The following is a 26263-nucleotide window of genomic DNA, read 5'->3' as shown; positions in this document are numbered from 1 at the left end:
AGAACTGTTTGCCAAAAGGTTTATGTGAATTTTATAAAGTTCAGTGAATTTTTATGAGGGAAAACCTATTACATCTTTAAAGTATTTACATTACAAAAATATAATTTATCATGAAAAATTGTAATACAATACATTCTTTTACTCCTTTGGGGATGTGATTTTTGAAAAGTACCTTGTCTCTCTATTGTGTGTTTCCTGTGAATGTTATGTGTGGGCTCTCCAACATTTTTCATCTCATTAGATACATTTGGAATTCTGATACAGCATAGTTGGCTGGGCCACAAAGTTGCTGCCATAAAATAGTTGCCATAGGAGGTGAATCCAACCACAAAATGACCACTGTAGATTATCTTCAGGTGCACAGTGAAGGTCCTCATGCTGTAGTGCAGTGGTTCTCAACCTTCCTAATGCCACGGCCCTTTAATACAGTTCCTCATATTGTTGTGACCCCCAACCTTAACATTTATCCATTTTACAGATGGAGAATACTGATGCAGAGAGTCTTAGGCGACCCCTGTGAAAGGGTCGTTCGAACCCCAAAGGGGTCCCGACCCTTAGGTTGAGAACCACTGCTGTAGTTGGAGCTACTGCCAAAGCAACATTTCTAAAAATCTGTACATCCAATCAAATCTCCAGTGGCCCATCAGAAGCCCTGCTGGGTGAAAGCCCCACATGACTACTCCTACTTCCTAAGAATGCTTGGCAGGCACCAGGAAAACTACCCGCAGGTGCTATCACACCGATGGGCACCATATTGGGAACCCCTGTCCTGTGACACGAAAGACATTTATTTGGTTGTCCCCACATGCTTTATTGTTGCTACAAACCCTTAAGTATGCTGCAATATAGATTCTTGAAAGTTCATAGATTCTGTAGTGTTCCTTTTATGTATATTTGTAAATTGGAAGCAGATGTAAAGCATTGCATTGTACTTGTTCTTATTGTTATAACTGCTTTTTTAAAGGAATTGCAGTCCTAGAGCTAGAAATAATAACTTGTAAACTGCTGTCAAAAACTGTGAACTGACGTTACTCTTGTATTGTATTGTATTATTCGATTTGTATACTGCCTTCCCCCGAAGGGCTTAGGGCAGTGATGGTTTTGGTGCAGACCCACATGGGTCTGAGCATGTGCGGGTCTGCATCAGCCTGCCGTGGAAGAAATTAGTCAGCTTTTTTGAAGAACTTTCTGGAACTCCCTCTTCAAAAAGTATCTCACATCTTCACGTCTCCATTCAAGGGAAGACTCAGTGTCTAGAGACCAGGAATTTTCATCATATTATCATGTTCCAAAGGACTAGGGAACATTTGACCCATGGCCATACCCGCCTTTTCCTTCTATGTGTCTGAGGGCAGATTGGAGCAGGAGCAAATCAAGATGCTCAGACTCCTCGATGCTGGATTGCAGGCGCTGTTCACCATCTCACCGTTATGGAGTGCATTCCGAGTTGGATCATAAGGCAATGGTCTTCCTCTCGTCATCAAGATAGACAGTTGGAATCAGAGCATACTCTTCATGTTGCTGTCAGGATCAACTTTTGATGTCAAGCTCCAGATGTTCCAGACATAGTCTTTGGTGTTCAGACTTGAGGCACCGCAGTCATTCCAGAGACAGGCATCATTGTCTGGGGTCAGGAAGCCCTTCAGTATGTGGGGTACATGATGTCATGGAGGGCCTCCATTATTTTTCAGATGAGGAGTCTAAAAAAGCCTTGGACCCATTTCTTATTGATAATTTTGATTACCCTTCAGAGGTTTCTCTATCTGACAGTTTATCCCTGTATTCGGAACACCTCATCCACATGGCCAGTACTTTAAATTTCATTTTCCGATTGTAGGATGATCAGTGCAAGGATCCTATAGCTGACTTACGGCTTTGCCTATGACAAAGGCGTTTGTGTACATGGCCACTAAAATTTGGGAGAAGCCCAACTATGTTTCAAGGTCTTTTAGGAGGCTTGAAAAGCTCTACAGGGTGCAGCAATCTGGGTGCAAATTTCTCTTTATGTTGTTTAGATTTGCATCTTAGTGGGAAAAGACTACCACTGACACGTGGGTGTAACATATAATAAAGTGTGGTTATGTGTTAGAATTAGGTTTCACTCCTTGGTACACAGACTCCTAATTTTCACATGGAGATGTCCCCTCATTTCTTATTGACCTTCCCCCTTCTGAGCTGAACAGGGATAGTTTTCAAAATATTTTCTCATAGACAAAAAAGATGGGAGGCAAGTGTCGTATCTTAGATCTACACATCTTGAACCATGTACTTGAGAGTGCGGAGATTCAGAATCACTATCCCTGTCTGATATGATCCGTCTGCTGTTGCCAGATTCCAGGTTCAGTGTCATAGATTTGAGGGATTTGTACTTCCATCTCAATCAGGCCTCAGGGTAGGTCTCTCTTCAGATTTAGATGTGAGGACCACTCATATGAGTTTGTGGTACTCCCTTTTGGCCCGGCCACAGCACCATGTGTTTTTATAAAGTGTATCACTGTAGTTGTGACACACTTGGCATTGTTAGCTTGTTAGGTGTTTCTCTTGGTAGGACCTTCTCAAGAGGATGTGGAGAGGCAGTTAATTATCATAGATACCTCTCTCTCATCTTTGGCCTCATACTGAATACTGAAAAGTCCAAACTAATTCCAGCTAAATCAGTGGAATTTATGGGGTCCATCCTTGACTGCAAAAGCTGGGGCCTTTCTCCCAGCGCAAAGGATGTGCTCTATAATTGTGCTAGTGCATAAATTTCAATCTAAAAGGTATCAAAAGGCTATCACTATACAAAAAGATTTGGGACTGAAGGCATCAACCCCATTGGTTGTGGCTGATTGCATCTCCATGTCCTCCAGAAATGATTATTCAATGTTTTGATCCCCAGGGTGATAAAAAGCACCTCAGATTATCTGTCCCTAGGTCCATTATAAGCTCTCTAGCCTTGTGGACATAGTTGGATAACTTGCTCCAGGGAGTCTCTTTTGGAATAGCCCCGACAGATGTTGAAGTATACACTGATGCTTCCCTTCAGGGATGGGGGAATGCACTGTGAGGGTAATCATGTTCAAGGCCTTTGGATCCCAGCAGAGTCAGCCTTTCACATAAGTGTCTTGAAGCTCCGAGCAGTGAGGCATGCTCTTGTCTCTTTTCCAGCCATTGTGACAGGCAAGAACGTGCTGATATTAACCAACAACACAGCTAAGAAATTCTACATGAACAAGCAATGACGGATGGGCTCAGTCTGCTTGTGCACCAAAGCCCATCGTCTATGTCTCTGGGTGTGTCCCCCTGATAGTGTACATAGTGGGGCTAGAAAACTTCCTAGCAGGCTCCCTGAGGCGGGACCTACTAATACACAGGATTGGTCATTAAACCAATTATATCTAGACCTGGTGTTTGCAGTGTGGGGGTCCCTGCATTAGATCTGTTCACTTCTCCCTATACCAAGAAGTGCCATGTGTGCTCATGTTTGGGATATTGCTCATGTGTGAGATACGTGCAGGGTCCAAGGGAGACATTTTCCAGTTTGTGGAGAGGGGGATGTTCCTATATGTTTTCCCCCTGTTTCTCCTACTTCCCAGGACCATTGCCAAAATCCAAGTGCACAGAATGTCCTGCATCTTGATTGCCCCTTACTAAACCAAGCGACCTGGCTCCCAAAGCTCCAGTGCTTGGCCAGGGGGAGAGTGCACATGTTTCTGGAGGTGGAGGATTTATTAATAATGGAGAAAGAGGCACCACAATATACTTCCCTCCACTCGGCAACCTGGCTAATCTTGCAATGACCAGATGGTCCTCTAGGGTCCTCTTGCAAATTATCTACCTGTAGATCATATGAGGCTAAGTGGAGGAAGTTTGTGAGGTAGACAGGGAGAAGGGGCGTTAATCCAGTCACATGTAATCTGCCTTTAAAACTCGAGTATTTATTGTCTTTAAAGGATTGCAGTTTAGCAAATTCACCTCTGCAAGTTCACTTAGCAGCCATAACTGCCTTCCACATAGGAATTGACTACTCTTTCCTATTTGCCAATCCTTTCTGTGCCAGATTCCTGAAAGGCTTGAATAACTTATACCTACCAGTAAAGGCTCCCAACCCACAATGGAGCGTCTCCTTGGTGTTATCTAAGCTCATGGCTAAGCCTTTTGAACCCCTAGCTTCCTGCGATTTGGTGATGTTCTCTTAGTTTTCCTGTTGGCTAAGACTTTAGCTAGGAGAATGACCTTTGTGCCCTATTGAGTGAACCTCCTTTTTTGAAATTCCATGAGAATAGGGTGGTCTTTCACCCAGGTTTGGATCACTTGCTCCTTTCATCTTTCCCAAGGCATAGTTCTGCCTGCTTTTTCCCTGAACCTTTCTGCAGAAGTGACGAGGGTATTGAAACCTTTTAACCTTCAGAGAGTCCTGGTCTTTTATTTGGATAGGACTAAATCATTTAGGCAGGATAATAGTTTATTTATTGCATTTTCGGGTACATATAATAACACAGGGGGTTCTGTGTTTCTGTAGACATTGTCCCAAGGGAGTGTAAGGTCATTTTGAAAGCATATAATGGTGGCAGGGATAGATTGTCCTGTAACGCATTCCTCGAGAGCCCAAACTTCATCTGTTGCCTTTCTCGCAAAGGTGGACCTCAAGGATATGGGCATCTTCCTCGACGTTCATGCAATATTACGCTGCGGATGTTGACTCCAGGAGAGAGTCTGTAGTAGGGAAAGCAGTTTTACAATCACTGTTTCAGTGAGATTGGTTAATAAGCAAGTTACATTTACTTGCCCTGCCTTTTGAGCACAGTGGTTCTAATAAGACAGTCTTACACCCTCCTGGAGTTGTGGGCTAGGTTGCTACTCTCCCATGTGGGTCTGCACAGAAGACCACAAAAAGAAAGAACAAAATGTTGCACTTACCTGTAACTGTTGTTTGTCAAGTTGTCCTCTGTGCAGGCACACATACCTTCCCACCATTGCCACCGCGCACTGTTCCACATTTTCTTCCAGATGGTTGTTGGGACATCCATGTCAGCTGCAGAGAAACTGAGGGGAGCGTTCTCTCCGCTCTCCTGTATCACTTTATCATATTAACAGAAAGAGTTCCCCCTTCTCTAAAGGGAGAAGAAGAGAGCACTTGGGAGAGTTCTAATCTCTTCTGTGGCAGGTCTGTGCATGTGTAGGCCCATGTGTACCTGCACAGAAGACACCTTGACAAAAACAGTTACAGGTAAGTGCAATGTTGTTCATTTATCTGAGCCTTCTGTTCGTTTAACCACAAAATGGTACAGTATCCATACCTAAGTTAGTTCAGAGATTTTGTTTTTTTAGGCATGAATGTAATATCTTTCTTTTTTCCTTCTGAGTACCAAATTTATTAAAGAGAAGCAGCTGCACTTAATGCCAGGAAGCATCCTTTATTTTCTGAGTACAGAAAATGCATTCGATATCAAAACATTTAAATTGCCATTTCTTAAGAAGCAGAAAATGAAAGGTGCATCAAAAATGTAGCCATGCTTCTGATACTAGCCGACTTTTGCTAATATTAATAGATACTGGCTGTACCAACTCGTGAAAAGTGGGTACATTCTCTGAAATGACATTTGGACAATGGTATGAAAGCTGTAGAAATTATTTGTCTTTTCCAGTTTAATACATATAACTTCTCTCTCTTTTTTCTTTTTTGTTCCCCTAAAGCTTCCAAAAAGCCTCGCGTAAGATTTAGTAATATAATGGAGATTCGACTGCTCCCATCAAGCCATGCATTAGAAGCAAAACTGTCTCGTATGTCTTATCCAACAGTTAAGGATCAGGAGTCCATTTTAAAAGCTGTAGGGAAGCTTACTGCATGCCAAGTAGCGAAAATCAGCTTTTTCTTTTGCTTTGTGGTATGTTTCCTATTGATTGAAGATTGTTTTGAATGAACAATGTTGAAAATGGTGTAATTTTTGACGTTTTATCTCTATTCCTATTCTTTGTAATAAATATTAGCCCAGCATTCTTAAAATGTTTGTCTGTAGAAGAAAACATTTAAGTGGTCCAACTATTTATTGTTAATTTTAAAACTTATCCTTAAAAAAGTGGTAATTTGCAGGGATGTTCACCCATGCTTCATGAGAAACTAGATAAATTGATTAATGTTTAAATAAATATATATGTGAGCAAATTCTCAGCTTTGTGAGGTAATCAATGAAACGTGGCTCTAACCTGAATAGCCCAGGCTAGCCTGAGCTCATCAGATCTCAGAAGTTAATCAGTCTATTGTATGCTATGGGGGCTTCTCAGCAGCTGGGAGGTTGTCACACCCTATGTCAAAAAGGTTACTGTGACCAATGAAATTACATATGATATGTTTCTGTGATGCTCAGGTCTCCAACAATTCCAGTTACCCAATTTATATGGTATAGTAATTTGTCATATGTTTCAAACTGAAGAAAAATAATCTTAAATCAAATTATCGAGGCCTTCATAGATAAAAAACTAGTCATACTTATGACTTGCTGAAATCAATGGCACAACTTTTTTTCAACTAAATCGTATGTTTCAGTGGGGCTTAAGCATGAATAATGTGTTCATAATTTGGTGGCATAGTTTGAATGCAGCAATCATATAAAGCAGCTTCATAAAGTAACAAAAAGTCTGTCCAACCTTGATGTATCTCAAAATTGCTGTTTTCAAAGCTTCCTTGTAACCTTTATAATATCAAAATGTTTGCACATTAATAATCCCAATTATTGTTGTTGTTTTCATATATTCTGATTTTTTCCCCCATATAAACGGAAAATAGATTTTTAGCATGTTACTGTTATGGCTCCAGCTGTTACATCAACAAATTTTATTTAATCTCCTAGTGGTTCCTGGCAAATTTCTCTTATCAAGAAGCACTGTCAGACACCCAAGTGGCTATAGTTAACATCCTGTCTTCAACTTCTGGTAAGAATAAATTATGCATTCAGACTACTGACAAAATTAGACTTCTTGTTGCAGTTGCTAAAGTTAAATGAATGTTCAAGACGTCGGTTAATGTTTTCAGTTGCCAATCATTGAAGATGAGAAATGCAGAAATTTGGTGAGCCAAAATTACATGCCAGAATTTCCTTCTGCAGTGAAAACTCCTTGGCATTAGGAGGTTCTGTTAAATCATTGGAAGGAGCATATACTTTCAGAATTTAATTTCCTATTAAACTCTGTCTTAAAGATATATTGTTGAACATGAAAAAAAAATCACTTAGGTATTTTATGTTTATTGGATTGGTAGCATATATACAGGCAATACATAATGGATGTCTTCACATGTATTTCTTGAAATGCTTCAGACAGTTCTGTATAGTCACAGCTGTAACTTGAGCGCTTTCTAGCAAATATATCTGCTCTTCATCATACAAATTTATTTTATTTACTTCTGTTTACCACAGTGCAGTTTACGGTATAATTCTCACTTCCATGTTAACCTTGCAACATGCCAATAAAGTACCATATATACTCGGCTATAAGTCGAGTTTTTCAGCCCTTTTTTTAGGCTGAAAAATGCCCCCCTCGACTTGTACGCGAGTCAGTGATTTTTCACACACACACCCATGACGCCCCCTCACACACACACTTACTTTAACAAACGGAGCAGGCTTGTGGCCTGCCTGTGTTCCCTTCCAGGCTGCAAACGGCCTGCTGGGAACTACATTTCTGCATTTCCCACCCTCGACTTATACACGAGTCAATAAGTTTTCCCATTTTTTTGTGATAAAACAAGGTGCCTCGACTTATACTCGGGTCGACTTATACATGAATATATACGGTAGGTTAGGTTGAGAATGTGTGACTGGATGAAGGTCACCCAGTGAGCATTCATGGCAGAGTGGGGATTCAAATCAGCGTTTCCCAGAGCCTATCCCAATTTTGTAATGGTTACACCACACAGATACTCTTAGCTAAATTAATGACACATACACAAAATGGTTATAGTAGTACTGTTCCTGCCAGATTGCTAATATTCTGTTGCTCACGTTGTTTTTAACAAAGCCATCATTAGTAGCTGCGTTTTAGACATCTGACAGAGTTAAATGGAGAAGTCCACTAGCAGCAGCGAAAGACTGTTAAGCAAAGAATTATTAAATATGTTACCCTGCAGAATGGTTTCACATAGTGGGCATGTTATAACATCTTATGTCTCTTATTCACTCTTATTTTGCTGCGATGTGAGGAATAGTTCACTGTTATTTAAAGTACTCACAAAATCCAATATAGTTTTACAGAAAGAGTCAAGCTCTGCTTTTAAGAAAAATTAAAAAATTGAGTACCAAACCACAGTTTGTGTTCTCTGTCCGTCATGTGTTCCCTCTCCCCCTTTTATTAAGGCTGAGATGGATTATGAGTACTTGTTAAGAGCAGGATCTGCCCTATACTTGCTTAACCTCTGAAAGTTCACCTTTATATTTCTGTTTAAAATGCTGGATTACATGGAATAACAGTCATGCTAACAACAGTTTGCAGAGCCAGTGCTTGCACAATATGCAGTGGGAAATAATGATCACAAAAGAATGAGAACAAAGGATGGCAATGATGCATTACCCATAGCATGCCCAAACACTAATATCGTAGGCATTAAAGAATTAAATATTTACTAGAGAGAAGACCTTGAACATTAAAACATTTTAGGCTGAATCCAAAGTACTGTGTAACTCCCTTTCTTACTACAACTTGTTGTGTCCCTCAAAGTACTACCCCAAGAACAGCTCTAGATGCAGTGGAGGGGACATCAACTAACACTGCCCACGCCTCCATTGGAAAATTCAAATATAGTTTCAATTGAACCCTGTTTCTCATTTTAAAAGTAATACATTGGGAGAAGATTCCATTTGAGATGCACAACATAAATACTCATTTAAATGACCTGAAATGATACTATTTGTTTTGTTCTTTTCATATTTAAAGTGTTTATATTTGATTAATATTAGCAACTAGGTACTTTTTAGATCTTACAGTTTATAATCTCATAGCTTTTTTTGTATAATGTGCTAGTATTTTCCTGCTTGCATAACTCAAGATTAAAATAGAATCTTTTTCTCCTTTTCTCTCAGGACTTTTTACCTTAATCCTAGCTGCAGTGTTTCCAAGTAACAGTGGAGACAGATTTACCCTTTCAAAATTGTTAGCTGTCGTTTTAAGGTAGGAATATAGACACCTTAATCTCCAATTTTCTTCTCTACCACAGGCAAGAGTTGTCTTATATTCCTTTAGATAGCTGGATTTAGTGGTGAAGGCTTTGTCACTATTTTTAGATTCTGCAGATCGTGTGTAACTGTAGGGGAAATACATTAATTCTGTTCGAGTGTTACTGCTGTTTTGACAGCTGCTGTGCCTGTTACTACCCACTGTTCCTCTATTCTAACAACCCAGGATTAGATCTCTGACAAAACCTCACTATGAAGAACTTGCTCATGTTAATGTGGCAGGTGAACTTATTGAATCTCATAATTGTGAGGAAAATGTGCAGCGGAGCAATTATGGACTGTCAGCGACACCACCCCCTACATACAGAAATTTGGGCACCTGGGCTACTTGTTGTGATCTCTATATATCGAACCTGTGGAGACACAAGGCTACATTTGCCTTATTTTTTTTTGTAATGCATCATAGATAAAGTTGCAAGTTTTGAACTGCTAGTATGCAGAATATATACTTATCAAAATAACTTGTATATTCCACAATTATGCAGAAATACAGTTGAAATACCAAGAAGGTACCAAATCGAAACACTGTGTATCTTATTGCTTACGAACATCCCTGTATGATTAAGTTTCTCTCCCCTCCCCACACACTCAGAAGTGGCTAGGTTTTTTTTCTTTTCGTTTTCTGTACCCAATAAAGTGTCAAAATATTTTTTAAAAAATATGCAGGATGATTTTTTTTCTTATTTTACTTTGAAGATGCTTCTATATAGGATGTTGACGATTTTGTCATTATTTTAACTTGGATTATAAATACATAGGATGTGTGTTGTGTTTTCCTTTTGACGCTTAACAGATAATTAATTTAAATGATTTACAGTGCAATCCTGGGGGTGGGGAGAGAGGGAGAGAGTAATTGTGCCCTGGAACCACACTGCCTCCAAAGAGGCTTGCTGTGCTGTGGCCAGCAAGCCCAGAGCGATACTCCCCTGACCTCTGTGAAATTTCCCTATGCAGCACAATGGGCTATGCCAGTTGTTGCAGACTTACACCGGCAGATGGCGGGATTCCTGAACCAAAAGTGCTCAGGAAGCTGTTTAAAGCCTTAGGTGTCAGGATGGGCTCCTGTGCTGGAAGAGGGTTGGTGCCACAGCTGCTTTGGTTTGCAGGCATTGTGCTGCAACTCAGCTCCCCTACACCAGCGATGGGGTCACACCACCACGCAGTGGTTTTACCCTCCCCCTTAGGATTATGCTGTAGCACTTCTGAAATGTAGTTAATTGGAATAGTTTAATTTGTTAATAAATTTGGTGAAATGAAGAGAAGGAGATAAACCCAAATATACCGTATATACTCGCATATAAGTTGAATTTTTCAGCACATTTTTGTGCTGAATAAGCCCCCCTCGACTTATATGCGAGTGAGGTGTATTTTTAAAAATATTTTAGGGTTTTTACTTTGTCGGCTGCCAGGGGGCGCAGTTTGTAGGCTGGTGGCACCAAAATTTCAGGGTATCATCAGGTGAAACTCCTGATGATACCAGCCAGTTTTGGTGAAGGTTGGTTCAGGGGGTTCAAAGTTATGGACCCCCAAAGGTGGTGCTCCCATCCCCATTGTTTCCAATGGAAGCTAATAGTAGATGAGGTCCATAACTTTTGAGGGTCCATAACTTTGGACCCTCTGAACCAAACTTCACCAAACCTGGGTGGTATCATCAGGAGGGTCTCCTAAAGATACTCTGAAATGTTGGTACTGCTAACTTAAACATTCCTCCCCTCACAGGCATCCTCAAATTTTCCCCAGATTCTCCTTTTAAATCACCCCCCTTCTGAGTGGATGGAAAGGGAGAATCAGGGCTTACAGAGCTAGTTTAGTGTTTTTCTTTGAAATAAATATTCAAAAACATTTAACCTATTGATGTCTCAATTAATGTAATTTTATTGGTATCTATTTTTATTTTTGAAATTTACCAGTAGCTGCTGCATTTCCCACCCTCGACTTATATGTGAGACAATACATTTTCCCATTTTTTTGTGGTAAAATTAGGTACCTCGACTTATATGCGGGTCAACTTATACACGAGTATATACGGTATATGCAATTTTATATAATGAACTGCTTTTAAATGTTTTTCATGTGGAAATCCTCTCTAATCCTACTTTATTTCCCTCAAAATAGCATTGGAGGTGTTGTTCTTGTGAATCTTTCTGGATCTGATAAATCTGCAGGAATAGGTATATTTTACAAAAGTTCAACACTGTGAATGGATTTAAAGCTACTGTTATATAGACTTTAATAATTCCAACACCACACATTTAATTCTATGTTAGTATAGAGGCAGCCTAATCTAGAGCACTTGGACGGCCAGGGATGGCACTATTGTGGCTCTGCCCTGCTGCATCCAGAGTGCTTTTTGGCGCAGGGAGTGTGAAGAATGCAAAAAAAAAAACCACCCCAAAAAACCTGCCACCAGAAAGCCCTTCATAGTTTAATGGACCTACTAGATAGCCTAAGTCCAAGGGCCAGGGCTGCAACCCTACTGTGGCAAACTCGGGGTTTGACTAAGGTCATATCCACCCCAAGAAACGCCTCCGTCACCGCCCCCCCATGCCTGCAGGGCTGGCAACAGCCACCCAATGGTCTGATTGCCCCTCCACCGGGGGAGTGCCACCTCCACAAGCCAATTCAGCCCCCTCCTCTATCTGGATTGTGCCTGTACGTGTTTACTTAGAAGTCTTTCAATTTCCAGTTGGATTTATTGGAGTGTGCATAGGATTGCATTTTAGAGTGGGTCTGCAGTCAAACAATAATAGCATTTTTTGGAAATTCAGCATGTTTTCATATTATGTCACAAATTGAAAACAATTTCCTTTGCATAATATTAATGTATATAAGCAAGTGTAAATATTTTAAGCAAGATGTTAAACCCTATTACTTTTACAAGTATTGCTTAATAGTATTTTAAGGTTTTTTTAAAAAAAATATTATAATACAGTAATGTGACTTTAATGAAATGAGGAATGCTTGGTTTCTCTCCACCTGCCCCCCCCCCCCATTCTGCAGGTTCCCTGTGGTCTCTCATAGGAGCTATGCTCTACGCAATCTACATAGTTATGATAAAACGAAAAGTTGACAGAGAAGACAAACTTGATATACCAATGTTTTTTGGTAAGATTAGAATTTTAATAAGGGGATTTCTTGGGAACAAGGTATTGCTGCTTAAGCCTGAAGATTTGCCAAAAATGTTTAATTAATCTGAAATGTACATATAGGTATACATGCGAAGAACAACCGTAGCTTTTTTGCCATGAGTCGTAAAAAAAGCTAAGGATCTGTTTAGACTTGCTGCTATAACATAACATGGCTTGGCTCTACATAAGGAAGTCTCAGGACTCTTCCTTTCCATACTGTCTTTCCATTCCTTGGTGAACTGTAGTCTGTAGTTACAGACTGGAGAAACTTTTGCTGACAAACTGTGAAAATTGCAATGATTTGATACTGTATGAATGGCCCTTCCCATTCAGTTACCTTCTTCTAACCCGCATCCCACTTTAAATCACCTGTGCCACTTCTAGATATTGTTGGGGGAAATTAAAATAGTACTAAGAATGTCCATTGTTACTGATTATTTTAATGATGTGACTAGATTAACAGTGATAGCTTAGATACCTCATGGGAGAAAAGATGCCTGTATTCACTAGCGTACTCCTGGATTCTATTACAGCATTAATGATAATTTGTATTCACTTGCATTGTCTTCTTTTGAATTATTGCAACATTGTACAGCTAATCCCAACGTTGAGACATCTGTTTAAATATCTGACGAAATAGCAATACTTTTTTTGCCATTCTTTGATTAATGATCCGACATAACCCTTACTTGGAATTCTTCTACCTGAACTTGGTAAACTATCTAGTCGTAGGTTATAGAAATCTGGATTGGCTATTTCTATTTCATTCTGTGGATATTCTACTGCAAGGTCCCTTCTGCTGATGTGAAACACTCTTGCATTACTACAAGAACATGGTCAGAGGTGGGATCCAACCAGTTCTCACCACTTCTCTAGAAGTGGTTACTAATTTTTTCTGAGTGCCGAGGAGGGGTTACTAAAGCAACCTCCCTGCCCAGTAGGGACTGCAGGTGCGTGTGTGCAGCGGCGCCACTGTTTGAATCCCACCATCATCGGAACCTGTTATTAAAATTTTTGGATCCCATCACTGAGCATGGTGTACTAGTGCAAGGGGTTCTTGGCATAGAGGAAAAATGCAAACATCAGTGAGAACTATGCATTTTAAGTTTTCCAGGTTTCATTTCTGAAACTAGTTCCCGATTGTGCAAAGACAAACAGTTATAAATACACTAAATCAATTAATATATAAGAAATATAATCACAAAGTAAACTTTTTTTTTTTGCTCTAGTAACGTTTGGTGTTATGAATTTTTGCAGGTTTTGTTGGTTTGTTTAATTTGCTGCTGCTCTGGCCAGGTTTCTTCCTACTTCATTATACTGGATTTGAAGACTTTGAATTTCCCAGCAAATTTGTACTTACATGCATTGTTATCAATGGCCTTATTGGAACTGTCCTGTCTGAATTTCTTTGGTTATGGTATGTACATTTAACAGCTATTGAAAGTGGGAATCGGGGTTCTGATTGAATAGATGAGTAAATATGACTATTTTTATATAGCACCTGGTGTTGCAAAAATTGTCTCAGCATATCTTCATCACTATTATCATCAAGAGTTAATTAGTAAAGAGAATAAGGTTAGCAGGGGGTTAGTAGTTAAAATATCAGACTAGAATCTAGGAAACCCAGGTTCAAGTCCCCACTCTGCCATGGAAACTTGCAGGGTGACCTTGTCACTCACTCTCAACCTTGACCCTGGCAAGTATTTGGATGGGAGACCTCCAAGGAATATCAGAAGTGTGATGTGGAAGCAGGCAGTGACAAACCACTTTTGAACATCTTTTGTCTTGAAAACACCACCAGAGGTCACCATAAGTCTTGACTTGATGGCAAAAACATTGATTTATCTTTTTATTTGTTACTTGCTTGTTTAGGGTGGATAGTTCTCATTGAGTGAAATGTGAGGCATCCCTTTCCACTATAGCACTGTTATGGCTTGAACAGTACTATGGTATCTGCCACATGATGGCTGTTACTCAGAAGGCTGGAACACAGCCTGGGTGAAACCTGCATATGATAGTGTTACAGTAGCTGAATGTACAGCACAATTGTCACTCCATGTACAATTCTGTTATCAATGCCAACCTTTGACAGCTCCTAGTAGCTAATAGAAGAGGGTAGCTCAGTAACAGTGGTACAAGTAGCAGGGAAGGTCATCTGAGGCCCTCAGGCTGCCCCTACTAACTGTTCCCCTGCTTTGAGTAACCAGTCTGCCATCAATTAGATCACATGATTTTTCCATCATAACTCTTACTTTAAGGAATGAACTCCCTCACAAGGTGTTGGGAATGTAGCCTACAGAGGTGTTTAGGAGGTACGGCAAAGCTGATCAATTTCATAATGGGGCACTTTTAAGGAGGGGGTTATATTGTGTTCTATGTTATTTAAGTTGGTAAGCAAAACTGAGCTATGGATAAGGTGGGGTATAAATATTTAAATAAATAAATTGTCTGATACATTACCTGACGACTGGTCTTCTGTCTACTTTCTCAAAAAATTATTGTATAGAGTCCTATTACAAATGTTTAGATTATCAAGGTCCCAGAGTAACCAATGCCATCACAGACATTCTAACTGACATATTTATATATATATATCACTTCACTTAAATATTGAACACTGGATGACTTTCAGCCAAGTATGTGAACTGTTTCCAGTAAAAAGTTGCTTATGTTGACATCAGGAAATACAGTTTAACAGGATGCTATGTGCAGTCCTGTCAGCCTACAAGTCATCCTTTATTGCTGTGATCATTAATGAAGATGCATTAGTGAACCACCACACAACATATTCATACACAGAGGCATAGTGTTCTGAGAACAAGAGATCAAATTTGAAGCCTGCCCTGAGAAGGAGGGCTAATGTTTATAGAATTGAAGTGTACATGTTAACACTAGTTAGAGCCCCGTTATTCCATAGCGGGCAGCTGGAAACTTCAACTGTGAAAAATTGGAATAAATTTGGAAGGCATAAGATTTTTACTGAGCTTAATCTTAGCTGCTTTTTGTTTTCTGAACTTGGCACAGGCTTAAAATTAATCCATAGTTAAAGGCCAAAGCTCATATGCCATTGTGTATCAGTGATTGGAGTGGACTCCCCAACATTTGTTCTAACCCCAGAAAGCAGTAAAAGGAGCAATGCTGGAAGGAAAAAAATTAACTTTTTGCCCCAAACCCATTTCTTCATTGAAAACAGTCTGTTTTAAGTCCTGGTAGAGGGGAGACAATGAATGTGAGATAAATATCTGTCTTTCCCTAAAGGAATTAAAAGCAGCCCATGATGCCAGTTTTTATTAGGGAAACAGGGTAGGAGATGTATAAGTAAATCCCCCTTTCTCTAGTGCCACAGTTGGAATCCATAATGGAGTCCATTGCACCTGCTTTTTGAGACTGACCTGCATGTTGGGGACGCAAGTTATGGGTTCCTAATGTTATGTAAAGTTTGATTATGGATAATGCTATAAATATTTTTAATAAATAAAAAGTCTTAATTTCACAATTGTGTTGCACTTCAGAAATAGCTTTAGAATCTTCAGCAAGCCCACAAATGCTGCTTACACGCAGGAAAATAGGTTTATACACCTTAACAATGTGTTGACTGTTAAATCTTTAAAATTTATATTTTAATATTTTCCTAGGGGCTGCTTTCTTACCTCATCATTGATAGGCACACTTGCCCTGAGCCTTACAATACCTCTATCCATAATAGCTGACATGTGCAAGCAAAAGGTAAAGTACACTTTATTGATAACAATTGTGCTCACCATTAGTGCCCTGACAGATAATTTATGGACAGTTACAAGACAAGGCAAAAATATTATAGCTCTGATAAGGGACAAATTGTATTTAATTATATAAAATTGCTGTTGTTTCTTGTCTTTTCTTGAATTCTTTTATCAGTGAAAAACTACATATTCTTCATGGTAAGGTAGCAGGGAAAGATCATGACAGTAAGCTTAATAGAAGTTATCAAAAATGAAGAAGAAAATGTCTTGTGGTCCTTCCCCTCACTCTGCAATGCTTGCATGTATATTTATTTCCTCAAGAGCTGTGCCCACCTCTGCCCAGTTAAAATTATTTCAATATAATCCCTGGGTACCATGGGGAACAGTTGGTCAGTGTATACTTCCCCCCTCATCCAACCTGCTTGCTCTACTCTAGCAAGGAGTACAATCTTAGAAAGATATGGAATACATGCACAGATCTATTCTGTAATGGTGTTACTAAATCTATTGTTTTTCAAATAAGACATTTTAAAGTCTAATAGTGAAGTCGGCTAAATCTGACAATACCTCAGTCTGGACTGGAGCTGTGAACAGGCAAGACATATCTTTCCACAAACCTGAAAAAGGTCCCATGTTTGCAGAAAAATGTGAAATCTAAAAAACAAAATATAATAGGTTTAAATAGGTTTTAAAAATCCTAATATAATAAAAGGGACACCTACAGCTTTAAGCAATGGATTGCCTCAGTGGCTATTGCTAGGTAACCACAGCATTCCGGTTTGGCATTTTTGTAAGTAAAAGGCAGGAGAAAGGGCAGGACCCTTCCAGGGTATTTTGGCCTTTGAAGGAGGACTAATTGCTGCCAGGCCTGATTGGGTCAACCTCACCATGTTAGGAAATTCCTAGAGTTTTTGAGGTAGGGTATGAGGAGGAGCAGGTTGGGGTGAAAAGAGGCAAGGCAGAATGGGCGTAAGAGGTGGCAGGTTTGTACCGCCATGTTTGCCCTCCTGGCTGTCATAAATGGCACTTGTGCTGCCCAGGAGCACAAATAGGGAATCAGGTGGGTGCTTTGTAGCTCTTTAACACCCAGCTCACCTCTGTCCACTGCTTCCATAATTGTGTTGGCCTAACTGCAACTGGCCGGTGTTGGCCGGTGCAACTGGGAACATCCTGGATGCTGAGCTGACATTGATTGGCTCCTATCTGGCTTTTGCCCCAGGAATGCAGGCAGCAGTGCTGTCCCCTGACAGAAACTGGATTGTGCTGTTATTCACACAAACTACCAAGGACTGTTTATATTTTATGGTAAAGTTCCTAGTTTCATCGGTGCCTTCATCACTCAAATCTTCACATGCCTACAATAAGAAGTAGTGGTACTCTGGGTACAGTTATCACTGAACTAGATTAACACTTTAAAAAAATCAAAACTACCTTCAAACATGGCTTAAAATTCTTTCTACAAGAGAGGCGTTTATTGAACTTTACTTGTGTTTTACAGAACAATGCAGAGCTCACATGATTGTGTGAGTAGTGTTGTAAATTAAATTACTGTGTAGGTTTTTAAGGGCTCTGTAAAACAGCTTTAGAAATCTGTGAAATTATATGATGAATACTGTGTACAATAAGATATATTGTACCTCTCACAGTGTTAATCCTTCTTTTTATTCATTTTTGATGCTGGTAGAATTTGCCGTCATTGTAACACTTCCATTCTGAAGTGAGATGTTTTAGATCTAGTGTGAGAGTAGCATTCAGTTCACCTATCAATCTTAACTATAACAATAGCATTAGGTTGAAGTTCAAGGAACTCACAGAATTCAATCCCCAAAATTAAATGATTCGCACCTTTCCCCTCCGTATCCGCAGCTGAAATACTTCTGATCCCTAGTATGACTTTTTTCCCTTTGCTTTATTCCGCAATACCCTGGCCTTGAGATCCAGGGATCAAAACATCAGTGGTAGGAACAGTGTGCTGCATTGGAAGATCCATGCATACCTGGCCAAGTACAGCCAGAGTAGCTTTAAATGATTTTGGCAGATATTGTTGAACAGAGAGGTTGAGCAAGATCATGGCAAGAGACAGACTGTGTCACTCGTCCACAGTGCTTTTTGTTTTATAATTGATATATTTACATAAATTCAGTCTTTATAAACCTATGTGATATATTAACATGAAACCGTCTGCCTCTTTGTTAAAAGTGGTTCTTTCAAGATCCCTCTTAACTCTTCAATATCACTTAAAAAACAGAATAACTAATTAATATTGCATTTTTGTTGCATAATTCTTTCCAACTTATTTTTTAATGTTATAAGCAAATATATACTTACAAATGAGGACCCATGAGACCCCATCTGTTTATCTTGCTTCTCCTGCCCCCACTGCTTCTTTCTTTGCCTGCCTACCCCTGCTGGCTCTTTCCCTCCCCCTTTTTTCCACTGTTTCTGACTTTTCCTACTTTTTCCTTTTTCCTCCTGGTCCCATCCTGTCCTGCTGTTTCTCTGGTAACTGCCATACCTGCAAACGTACATACTACAGGAATGCTGCCACTACTTGACTGGTTTGCCCACCTTTGGTGCCACCTCTACCCTTTCTCCCTGTCACTTCAACTGTTCTCTTTTTGACATGCCCAGTAGCTGTGCCTTAAGCTGCTCCTGCTGGTTTTGTTCATTGTTTTGGCAAGCGATCCTCAATATTGATGCTGACACCCCCCCCCCCCATACTTTAATCTTTTTAAAAGTCCCCCCCCCCAAATCTTATTTTTGTGCAGATGGGGAGGGGTCGAATTAAAAACTGGTTATAAAATCCAGCATCAACTAGCATGTTTTCTAATCTGGGACTCTGAAGGGACCTGTGAGTCTGTATGCACATTGAGCATTGTCATTTTTGATCTTTTTGTCTTCATGTATTTCCTCCATCAGTGGAAACTAATAGTACAATTATTACCATGTGGGGGTATCCAAAATTTTTGATGTTTAAAAGGGGCCTTTGTAATTTAGAAGGATGGGAACCTCTTCCCTACAGTAACCTTCCTTGTAGTTGGGGCATATTTACATCTGAAATTTGGAAAGGCCAAATTGTGATGAAGATAAAAATAGCAAGGCATTTGAGAACACCGCAAATTATAATATTTCTTCACTGATCAGAAGATCTGGAATAAGACATAATCTCTGCACGAAAAATTAATAGCTATAGGTAATATTACCTGTCTTTCAGCAATCCAGAAATTAAAATGTATATTAATGACTTGATTTTATTTATGTCTTTCTTAAAATATCTGAATTGATGTCCCTTTTTTCTGCTTCCTTGGTTGAGAATGTTCTTGAGTTTTACTTTGCAATTTGGATTTTATACCAGAGTTTCCAAATAAATCTGTCCTGAAGAAGAAGAGAGCATAGACTTTGTACTAATTTGATTTTTTTCTGTAACCAAATATCTTTTTCATAGATAGCTAAGAGATAAAGTATGTTTTCTGTCCTGCCCACATATATGTCTAATCTGCTTTTGCTGCAGCTGAAACAATGCAGTGATCTATTTCTAACCAAAATATCATTCTCATTCTAATTTCAGGTTACATTTTCTTGGTTATTTTTTGCAGGGGCCATCCCTGTATTTTTTTCATTTTTCATTGCAACTCTTTTGTGTCACTACAACAACTGGGATCCTGTGATGGTAGGAATCAGAAGAGTTTTTGTATTTTTCTGCAGGAAACACCGTATTCAGAGGTAGAATAACTTCACTGCAGTTTTGCTCCCCCTCCCCCCAGTCTTCCCCTTTATAATTAATTATCTTAATTTATAACTCAATATTTGCACAGGACTTAATATCGTCTGAAACATTTTAATTTGAAATCTGAAGACTTCTTGCACTTTAATTTCCCTGTCAGATAAGAGCTTGATTCTCCCATTTTATCAGTTTTTTCAACAATGCTTTAATTCAAATGTGTGGATAAATATTGTGTAACCAGATAATTCTGGATAATGCTAGTTTATCAGTTTAGAGTGGAATAGAAAATGAAGAAAGGCAGAATTACTGATCTCTTAAAACATTGTAAGACTCAAGATGGTTTCTATTCTGCCTCTACAGAATTATAGGATATGGTCATGGAGTTCTTTGTAGATTTAATAAAATAGTTTCACAATTTTGTATCATTTTGTAGAACACCAGAAGAAAGTGAGCAATGTGTAAGTCTCATTGCAATGCACAGTATTTCTCAAGAAGATGGAGACAGTGGCTGCTCTTAGACAACAGGTTTGTATGATAGTATAATAGACTTTTTGTACATAAAAGTCATAAAAGTAGAGGTGGGATCCAGCAGGTTCTCACCAGTTCCCGAGAGTGGGTTACTAATTATTTGTGTGTGCCGAGAGGGTCTGCTTTTCCGTTAGAAATTCTATTAGGTCCAAAAATCATAAAGTCCTGTTGTTTCCTATGTGGCTGGTTAGCGAAGGTAGAAAATGGGATAATTCTCCCCGTTGGGCAATGTTTACAAAAGAAACATGTTTTTTAGTAATATGGTAAAGTTCCTTGTTTAAGGAAAGTATCCTTCTTTTGATTTCTAGAAACAAAATTAAGTATTTGAAAGTATTAAGTATTTGACAGGCAGTCAATTAGAGGAGAAGTAGTTGTTTCTGTTGGCAATAGACGATAGGACTTGCTATATTTAGTTTAAATTATGGACAGAAAGATACCAACTGGAAATTAGGAACTTTTTTTTACAGTAAGAGTTTTTTACAGTAACAGAGAAATTATTAATGCCCCACCCCCGGAATGCCCGGCCACGCCATTGGCGCTACGCCACTGTTTGAATCCCACCACCATGGGAACCTGTTACTAAAATTTTTGGATCCCACCACTGCATAAAAGGAAAATAGTTTGGGATATCAGACTATAGTGATTTGTATTATTGTAAGGGCCTAGTACCCTAGTCAATAACAAGACTCAAGAATGGCTTCAAGATCTTTATTGAAACTGTGTCTGACCCATGTGACCAGGTAGCTGAGACTGAGGTCCCAGCTCCCTGGCTCCTAGTATAAACCTTACAGGTACAGTCAGATAGCCCCCACCTTTGCATTCCCCATAGCAACACGAGAAAGGATAGTTGGAGACAGTTGCAGTAGATACATTGTTTCGGGAATGGCCTGGCCATTAACGGAAGAGGAAAGATTAGGGGCTGGTGAACTCTATTCACTACCTTGCTGCAAAACAGGAAAGCTGGGCCTCTGGCCTGGGGCAATGCTGATACAAGACCAGTCACAGCAGGGCATGCCCAGACATGTCTCAGGCGCTTTAGCAGGCCCAGAATGGCGGGGCCTGACATTTATCTGCATGCTTGTTATACTTGATAGCTGGCTTACAGATGTTGAAGTCCACTACTTATGAAAAACCACTTCAGAGGGCCTACATGAGCACCATCTTCAATCACTTAATACATTTAAAGTTTCATTATTAACTGTGAGAAGGATCCTCATGATAATCTAAGTTATAAAGGCAAACATTTGCTAATAGCTTCTTGCAGGTGTGATTCTTGGTAACATTGGCAGGTTGTCTTGCTCTGATATTGCTGCATGAGTATCCTGAGCAGAACAACAACAACAAAATCCCGGTAGAGTTTTTTTTCCCCCTTAATACATTAACAGTGCGATCCAGTTGGGAGGGGAGTGCTGTTGTGACCAGAGGCATCATGGCGAAGGCAGCATTGCACTGCTTCCAAAAGGGCTTTGGGCGGCACAGAAGGAAGGGAAAACAAACCTTCCTGCCACCCAAATTGCCCCATAGGCCACAAAGGCTGGAGTAGCCTTCCCAGGCTGGGAAATCAGTGGAAGCCAACTAGCATCAGCTCCACCCCTGGGGACACCCCAGTCCACCCCCACCCCACACACGCTGGCATCTGAATAGACACCGGGACTGTTCTGCAGCAGCCCCAACTTCCAGGTTTCACCATCATGGAGCTGAGCTGTGGCTGGCGGCTTCCACTGATGGCAGTTCTCCTTGCACTGCCAGAGGGGGCAAATGTACCAGTGTCACCCCAACAGTCCCTATGAGTGTTCACCCCCCATCTGGATTGGGCTGCCCAATTCTAAGTAAGCTGCCATATGTTCGTGCCCTTATTATTCCTCAGTAATGTGATTAAAATGCACCTTGTAAAGTCAAAAGGCTGCAGATTGTAATTTGGTACCACTACTAATTTTGTTTTTTATTTCTTCATAGTGTAAGGTGAAATGATAGCTCAGCGAAGAGACAATCTTCTGGAAAGTCCCCATGGAATCATTTTTCAGTGCCTCTTATGAATCTTTAAATGTTTCAATTCATGTGAAACTTAAAAATACATTTCTTCCCACTTCCTCTCAATTTCCAATCTTGAATCAGTTTTATTATAGAATGACTTTACTACAGGAAATTCCACTTCTTTTAAGAAACCAGTCTGCCTTATAGAACTCAGTTGGTGACATTACTTGACATAATCAAGAAAGTGAATGCTGTTCTAGTTAGTCATTTTTAAAAAACTTTCATATGTTAAAATGCTGGACAAGATTTTTACAAATACTTTTCACATTCTTTAAAAAGTCTGTGGATCATAACTTTGTATAAACTTTGAAATGGAAAAAAACTAAAACACACGAGAGACCTGTAATAGGTACGAGTAACTATTTTCTAATGTATAATCTTTACTTGAATAATAGAAAAGGAAGGAAATTATTGCAATTTGAATAACTTCATTACAGAAGTTATTATCGTTTTCCAACATTACCTATGCCCTTCTATCTACAGGAGACCTTGCAATGGTTGGGTGCCTTGTGCTTCAACACGTATTGGGTCTTAAAGTAAAAATGTTAATAAAGAGTTAACATCAAAGTTAATGCATACATTCGAATCAAAGGAATTCAAAGTTAGTTAATACCAAAACTCTTCTAAAATGTGCCAAATTATTCCATATACAAAACTGTAATGACTGAATGTTTTTGGTTCAATGCTGGAGAAGAAAATTAAGCTACACTGGAATGCATGGGCTGTGAGCCAAGTTATGCATGACAAGCAGGTCTGTGATTGTTTCTCCAGCCTCTTTATTCTTTTTATAAAATTGGCTGCAGTGAGTGAAAGAACATTACAAAAAAGGCGTTTCTTTTAACCCATTTCTTGCCTGCAATTTGCCTGCTCCAAATCCCCACCATCAGCTTTCATATCCACTGTTTCCCTACTTGCTGAGTGGGGAGGGAAAGGGCACCTAGTTTAATTTTTATTTCAGGTTAGGTTCCAAGTTATGGATCTGCCCATGATGTGTAGATTTGGCTGTGTGACCCACAAGTTTGCCTATACAGTTGTTTGTGTGCAAGAAAGCTTTTGATGCATATTTCCACTTGCTGCCCCCCCCCCCTCCCCCGGCCCCTTTAATTTCCAGGCTGTCTCATAAGAAGCAAGTTTTTAAGCTGCTTGAAGTGCTGTTTGAAAGGGTGCGGCATCTCATGACCAAGACATTATATGTTCCAGAATAGCTTTTCTGGAATATCTTGGAATACTGATTAGTCAGAAATGGACAGTCATCATTCTAAACGTCTGTATAGCAATGGATTGTGTAAATCATAATACTAGACAAGGTTGTATTTGTATGGAAATAATATATCACTACCATTGTTATGATTTTCTAAGGTCAGTTGATTCTATACTACACTGTGCAGAATGTTTTCAAGTTATGGTTGACAATGAACTGTAGTTCATATTAAGAGTACAAATCAAGGAAACAAAGGCTTTAGGGAAAAGTCTGACAAAACAATTTGATGCCAACTTTCTCCAGTCTAAGTCCAGTGAAATCCAGAGACTTGGATTGGTGTAAGTCATCATAAGATTGCACTGCTAGTGAAAATGTTAGCAGTGCTGTGGAATTTGGGATTACATTTAGCACTAAACAGTAAAACAATCTTTAATACATAAAGGTAACATGCCTTCCAGGGCTAGAATCCAAGAGTGAATATGTATAAACTCTGTGGCTGTGAAGTGTAATCAAGTTGCAGCTGACTTATGGCGACACTGTAGAATTTCCACAGTAATGAACACAAGTGGTTTGCCATTACATTCCTCTGCAAAGCAACCCCAGTGTTCCTTGGTGGTCTCTCATTAAAGTACTAAGGTAGGGTATATAAATCCTGAAATTTCAAAGCTATTTTTTATTTTATTAAATTTGATATCCCGCACAAGGCCTGTCTCAGGCCGGCTAACGATTAAAATAGTTCATTCAAAGGTCAGAGACCATCCCATAGATCGATAAAAACTAAAAACACCCGGCTGGCATTTCTCAGACTTATTAAAACAATTATCCCATCCTTAATACTTTCTTCCTAGTTCAGATTTATCTTAAATAAAAAGGAATGGAGGAGAAAAAAGACCTGGGTGGGGAAAGGATTTCAGAGGCCAGCAGTGTTTGAGATTAAACTGTAGCTGCCTCAACCAAAGGCTTAGTGGAACATCTCCGTCTTGCAAGCCCGACAGAACTATACTAAATCCCACAGGGCCTTGCTCTCACCAGAAAGGTATGTCCAAATGTCATGTTACTGCACCACTCTTGTGATTCAAGCTTTCCATTCTCTCCTATTACAAAATGGCAATATAGACTTGTACATTCCTCTCTCTCTTTTACTGGAGAAAGTTCTATTTGATCCTGACAATGTCAATGCTAAGAAAAAATGTGATGTTTGGATGAATACAATCAGTACCTTGACTACTTTTTTCCTCTCTGTCATACAGAAAAATATTGTTCAATATAATCATATCTGTTCCCAGTTATGAATGGCGGTCATTAACTAGCTGAACTTTGTACATGTGAATTGTTTATAAAAGAAAATGTGTAGTGTCAGTCATTATACCTATCACATGAACGACATGATGTCCTTTTTTCCTTTTGATTACTTGCTTGATTTGCTGCAGTGCATATCTTAGATCTTACATTAAGTTCTGCCCATTGGGAGGAGAAAATTCATCTTCATGAGGAAGCTGAGTTTGAACTGCTCTTAAACTAAGAAAAGAGGCAATTACTGAGCCCAATAGTGGAAAACAAGAACAATTTTTTTCTGCATCAAAATCTGCTGTTTTATTGATTGTGTGTAAAAACAGCCTCTAACAGTAATGTTAATAACAACCATACCCATATTCCTCATATGGGCAACTCTTCTTTCAGAAGCAACATTTCAATGTTCATAGGAAAAAAATTGCTAATTCTACCAAGTCACTCGGACAAAAAATACAGGATTCAGTTATCACTACCAGAAGGAACCCATTCTTGGTTTTATCTCACACTAAAACTGCATAATCTATTTTTAAAAAACTGTAATGGAAAAATATTTTAAAATGCATAGCAATATAATATGTTGACCTTTCAAATAAATGTTTTATTTTGCTCAGTATTCTTTGTATATCCCATAATACCACTACATGGTGCCCATTTTGGTAAAAAGTTCCAATATTTTCAGTCTCATTATGATGAATGTGTTTAAATGTGCTCAGATAGGTCAGCCTGTACACAAAACAAAAACTGGAAATTACCATTCTTACTATTATTTAGAAATTGGGAATGGAATATAATTCCATCATTATTACACTATGAATTACAGAGTATATGTTATAAATAGACATTGAACCTGTAATAAATGTGATTTTACACTTTTCTACACTAAATTGTCTTTTTGGAACAAAAATAATTCTTCATGTCTACCCTTTTATTTTTAAGAGAAATGTTAATCTTTAAGAAGTAGCTTTAAAAAAAATACTAAGAGCTATTTAATTATTCTTTCTCTAGAGGAGGATGCCCTGGTGTTGGTTGTCCTGCCATTAAATGTTGGATGCAAGGCCAAAAAAACTCCAAATCTTACCTTTGCTGAATACATTGCCTTTCCCCCCGTTCCTCTGAACAGAGTAGAGTCAGAGGACTTTTTTCCTATACCACCCTCCTGGCCTTACAGTGCATATAAGGATGTTTGCAAGCCCCAATAAACTAAGCAGAACAGCTAAGGCTAGAATGTACACTCTCAGTAGAGAACTAATTTCCATCCTTGATTGCTGAGGTACAAGCTGAAGAGAACGTGATGAGAAGCTGTGCATATATTCCAAACTCTGAAGGATCCTATAATGTCCTGTGTACTAAACACACCCTTTGGGTTGCCATTTTTTGAATGTTTTTCCTCACTCAAGGTAGCCTGCTTGGCACCTACTAGAGCT

At 39.2% G+C, this 26263-nt stretch overlaps 1 protein-coding gene across 3 annotated transcripts in view; it reads left to right on the top strand.

Moving 5' to 3' along the window:
• Positions 1–25718, top strand: part of SLC35F5 (solute carrier family 35 member F5) — a 49900-nt gene extending 24182 nt beyond the window's left edge. For all 3 annotated transcript variants that reach the window (XM_048484224.1, XM_048484223.1, XM_048484222.1), the window contains 10 exons: positions 5680–5870; positions 6834–6915; positions 9057–9144; positions 11325–11380; positions 12210–12314; positions 13595–13754; positions 15973–16063; positions 19628–19782; positions 20217–20308; positions 22268–25718. In XM_048484224.1, coding sequence (XP_048340181.1) covers positions 5680–5870; positions 6834–6915; positions 9057–9144; positions 11325–11380; positions 12210–12314; positions 13595–13754; positions 15973–16063; positions 19628–19782; positions 20217–20301 — 1013 coding nt within the window. In that variant the 3' untranslated portion in view covers positions 20302–20308; positions 22268–25718. The remainder of the gene's footprint in view (positions 1–5679; positions 5871–6833; positions 6916–9056; positions 9145–11324; positions 11381–12209; positions 12315–13594; positions 13755–15972; positions 16064–19627; positions 19783–20216; positions 20309–22267) is intronic.
• The last annotated feature ends 545 nt before the right edge of the window (positions 25719–26263 follow it).

This window comes from Sphaerodactylus townsendi, linkage group LG02, assembly GCF_021028975.2.
Source record: "Sphaerodactylus townsendi isolate TG3544 linkage group LG02, MPM_Stown_v2.3, whole genome shotgun sequence".
Lineage (NCBI taxonomy): Eukaryota > Metazoa > Chordata > Lepidosauria > Squamata > Sphaerodactylidae > Sphaerodactylus > Sphaerodactylus townsendi.
This window is presented reverse-complemented; position numbering and strand designations above follow the sequence as displayed.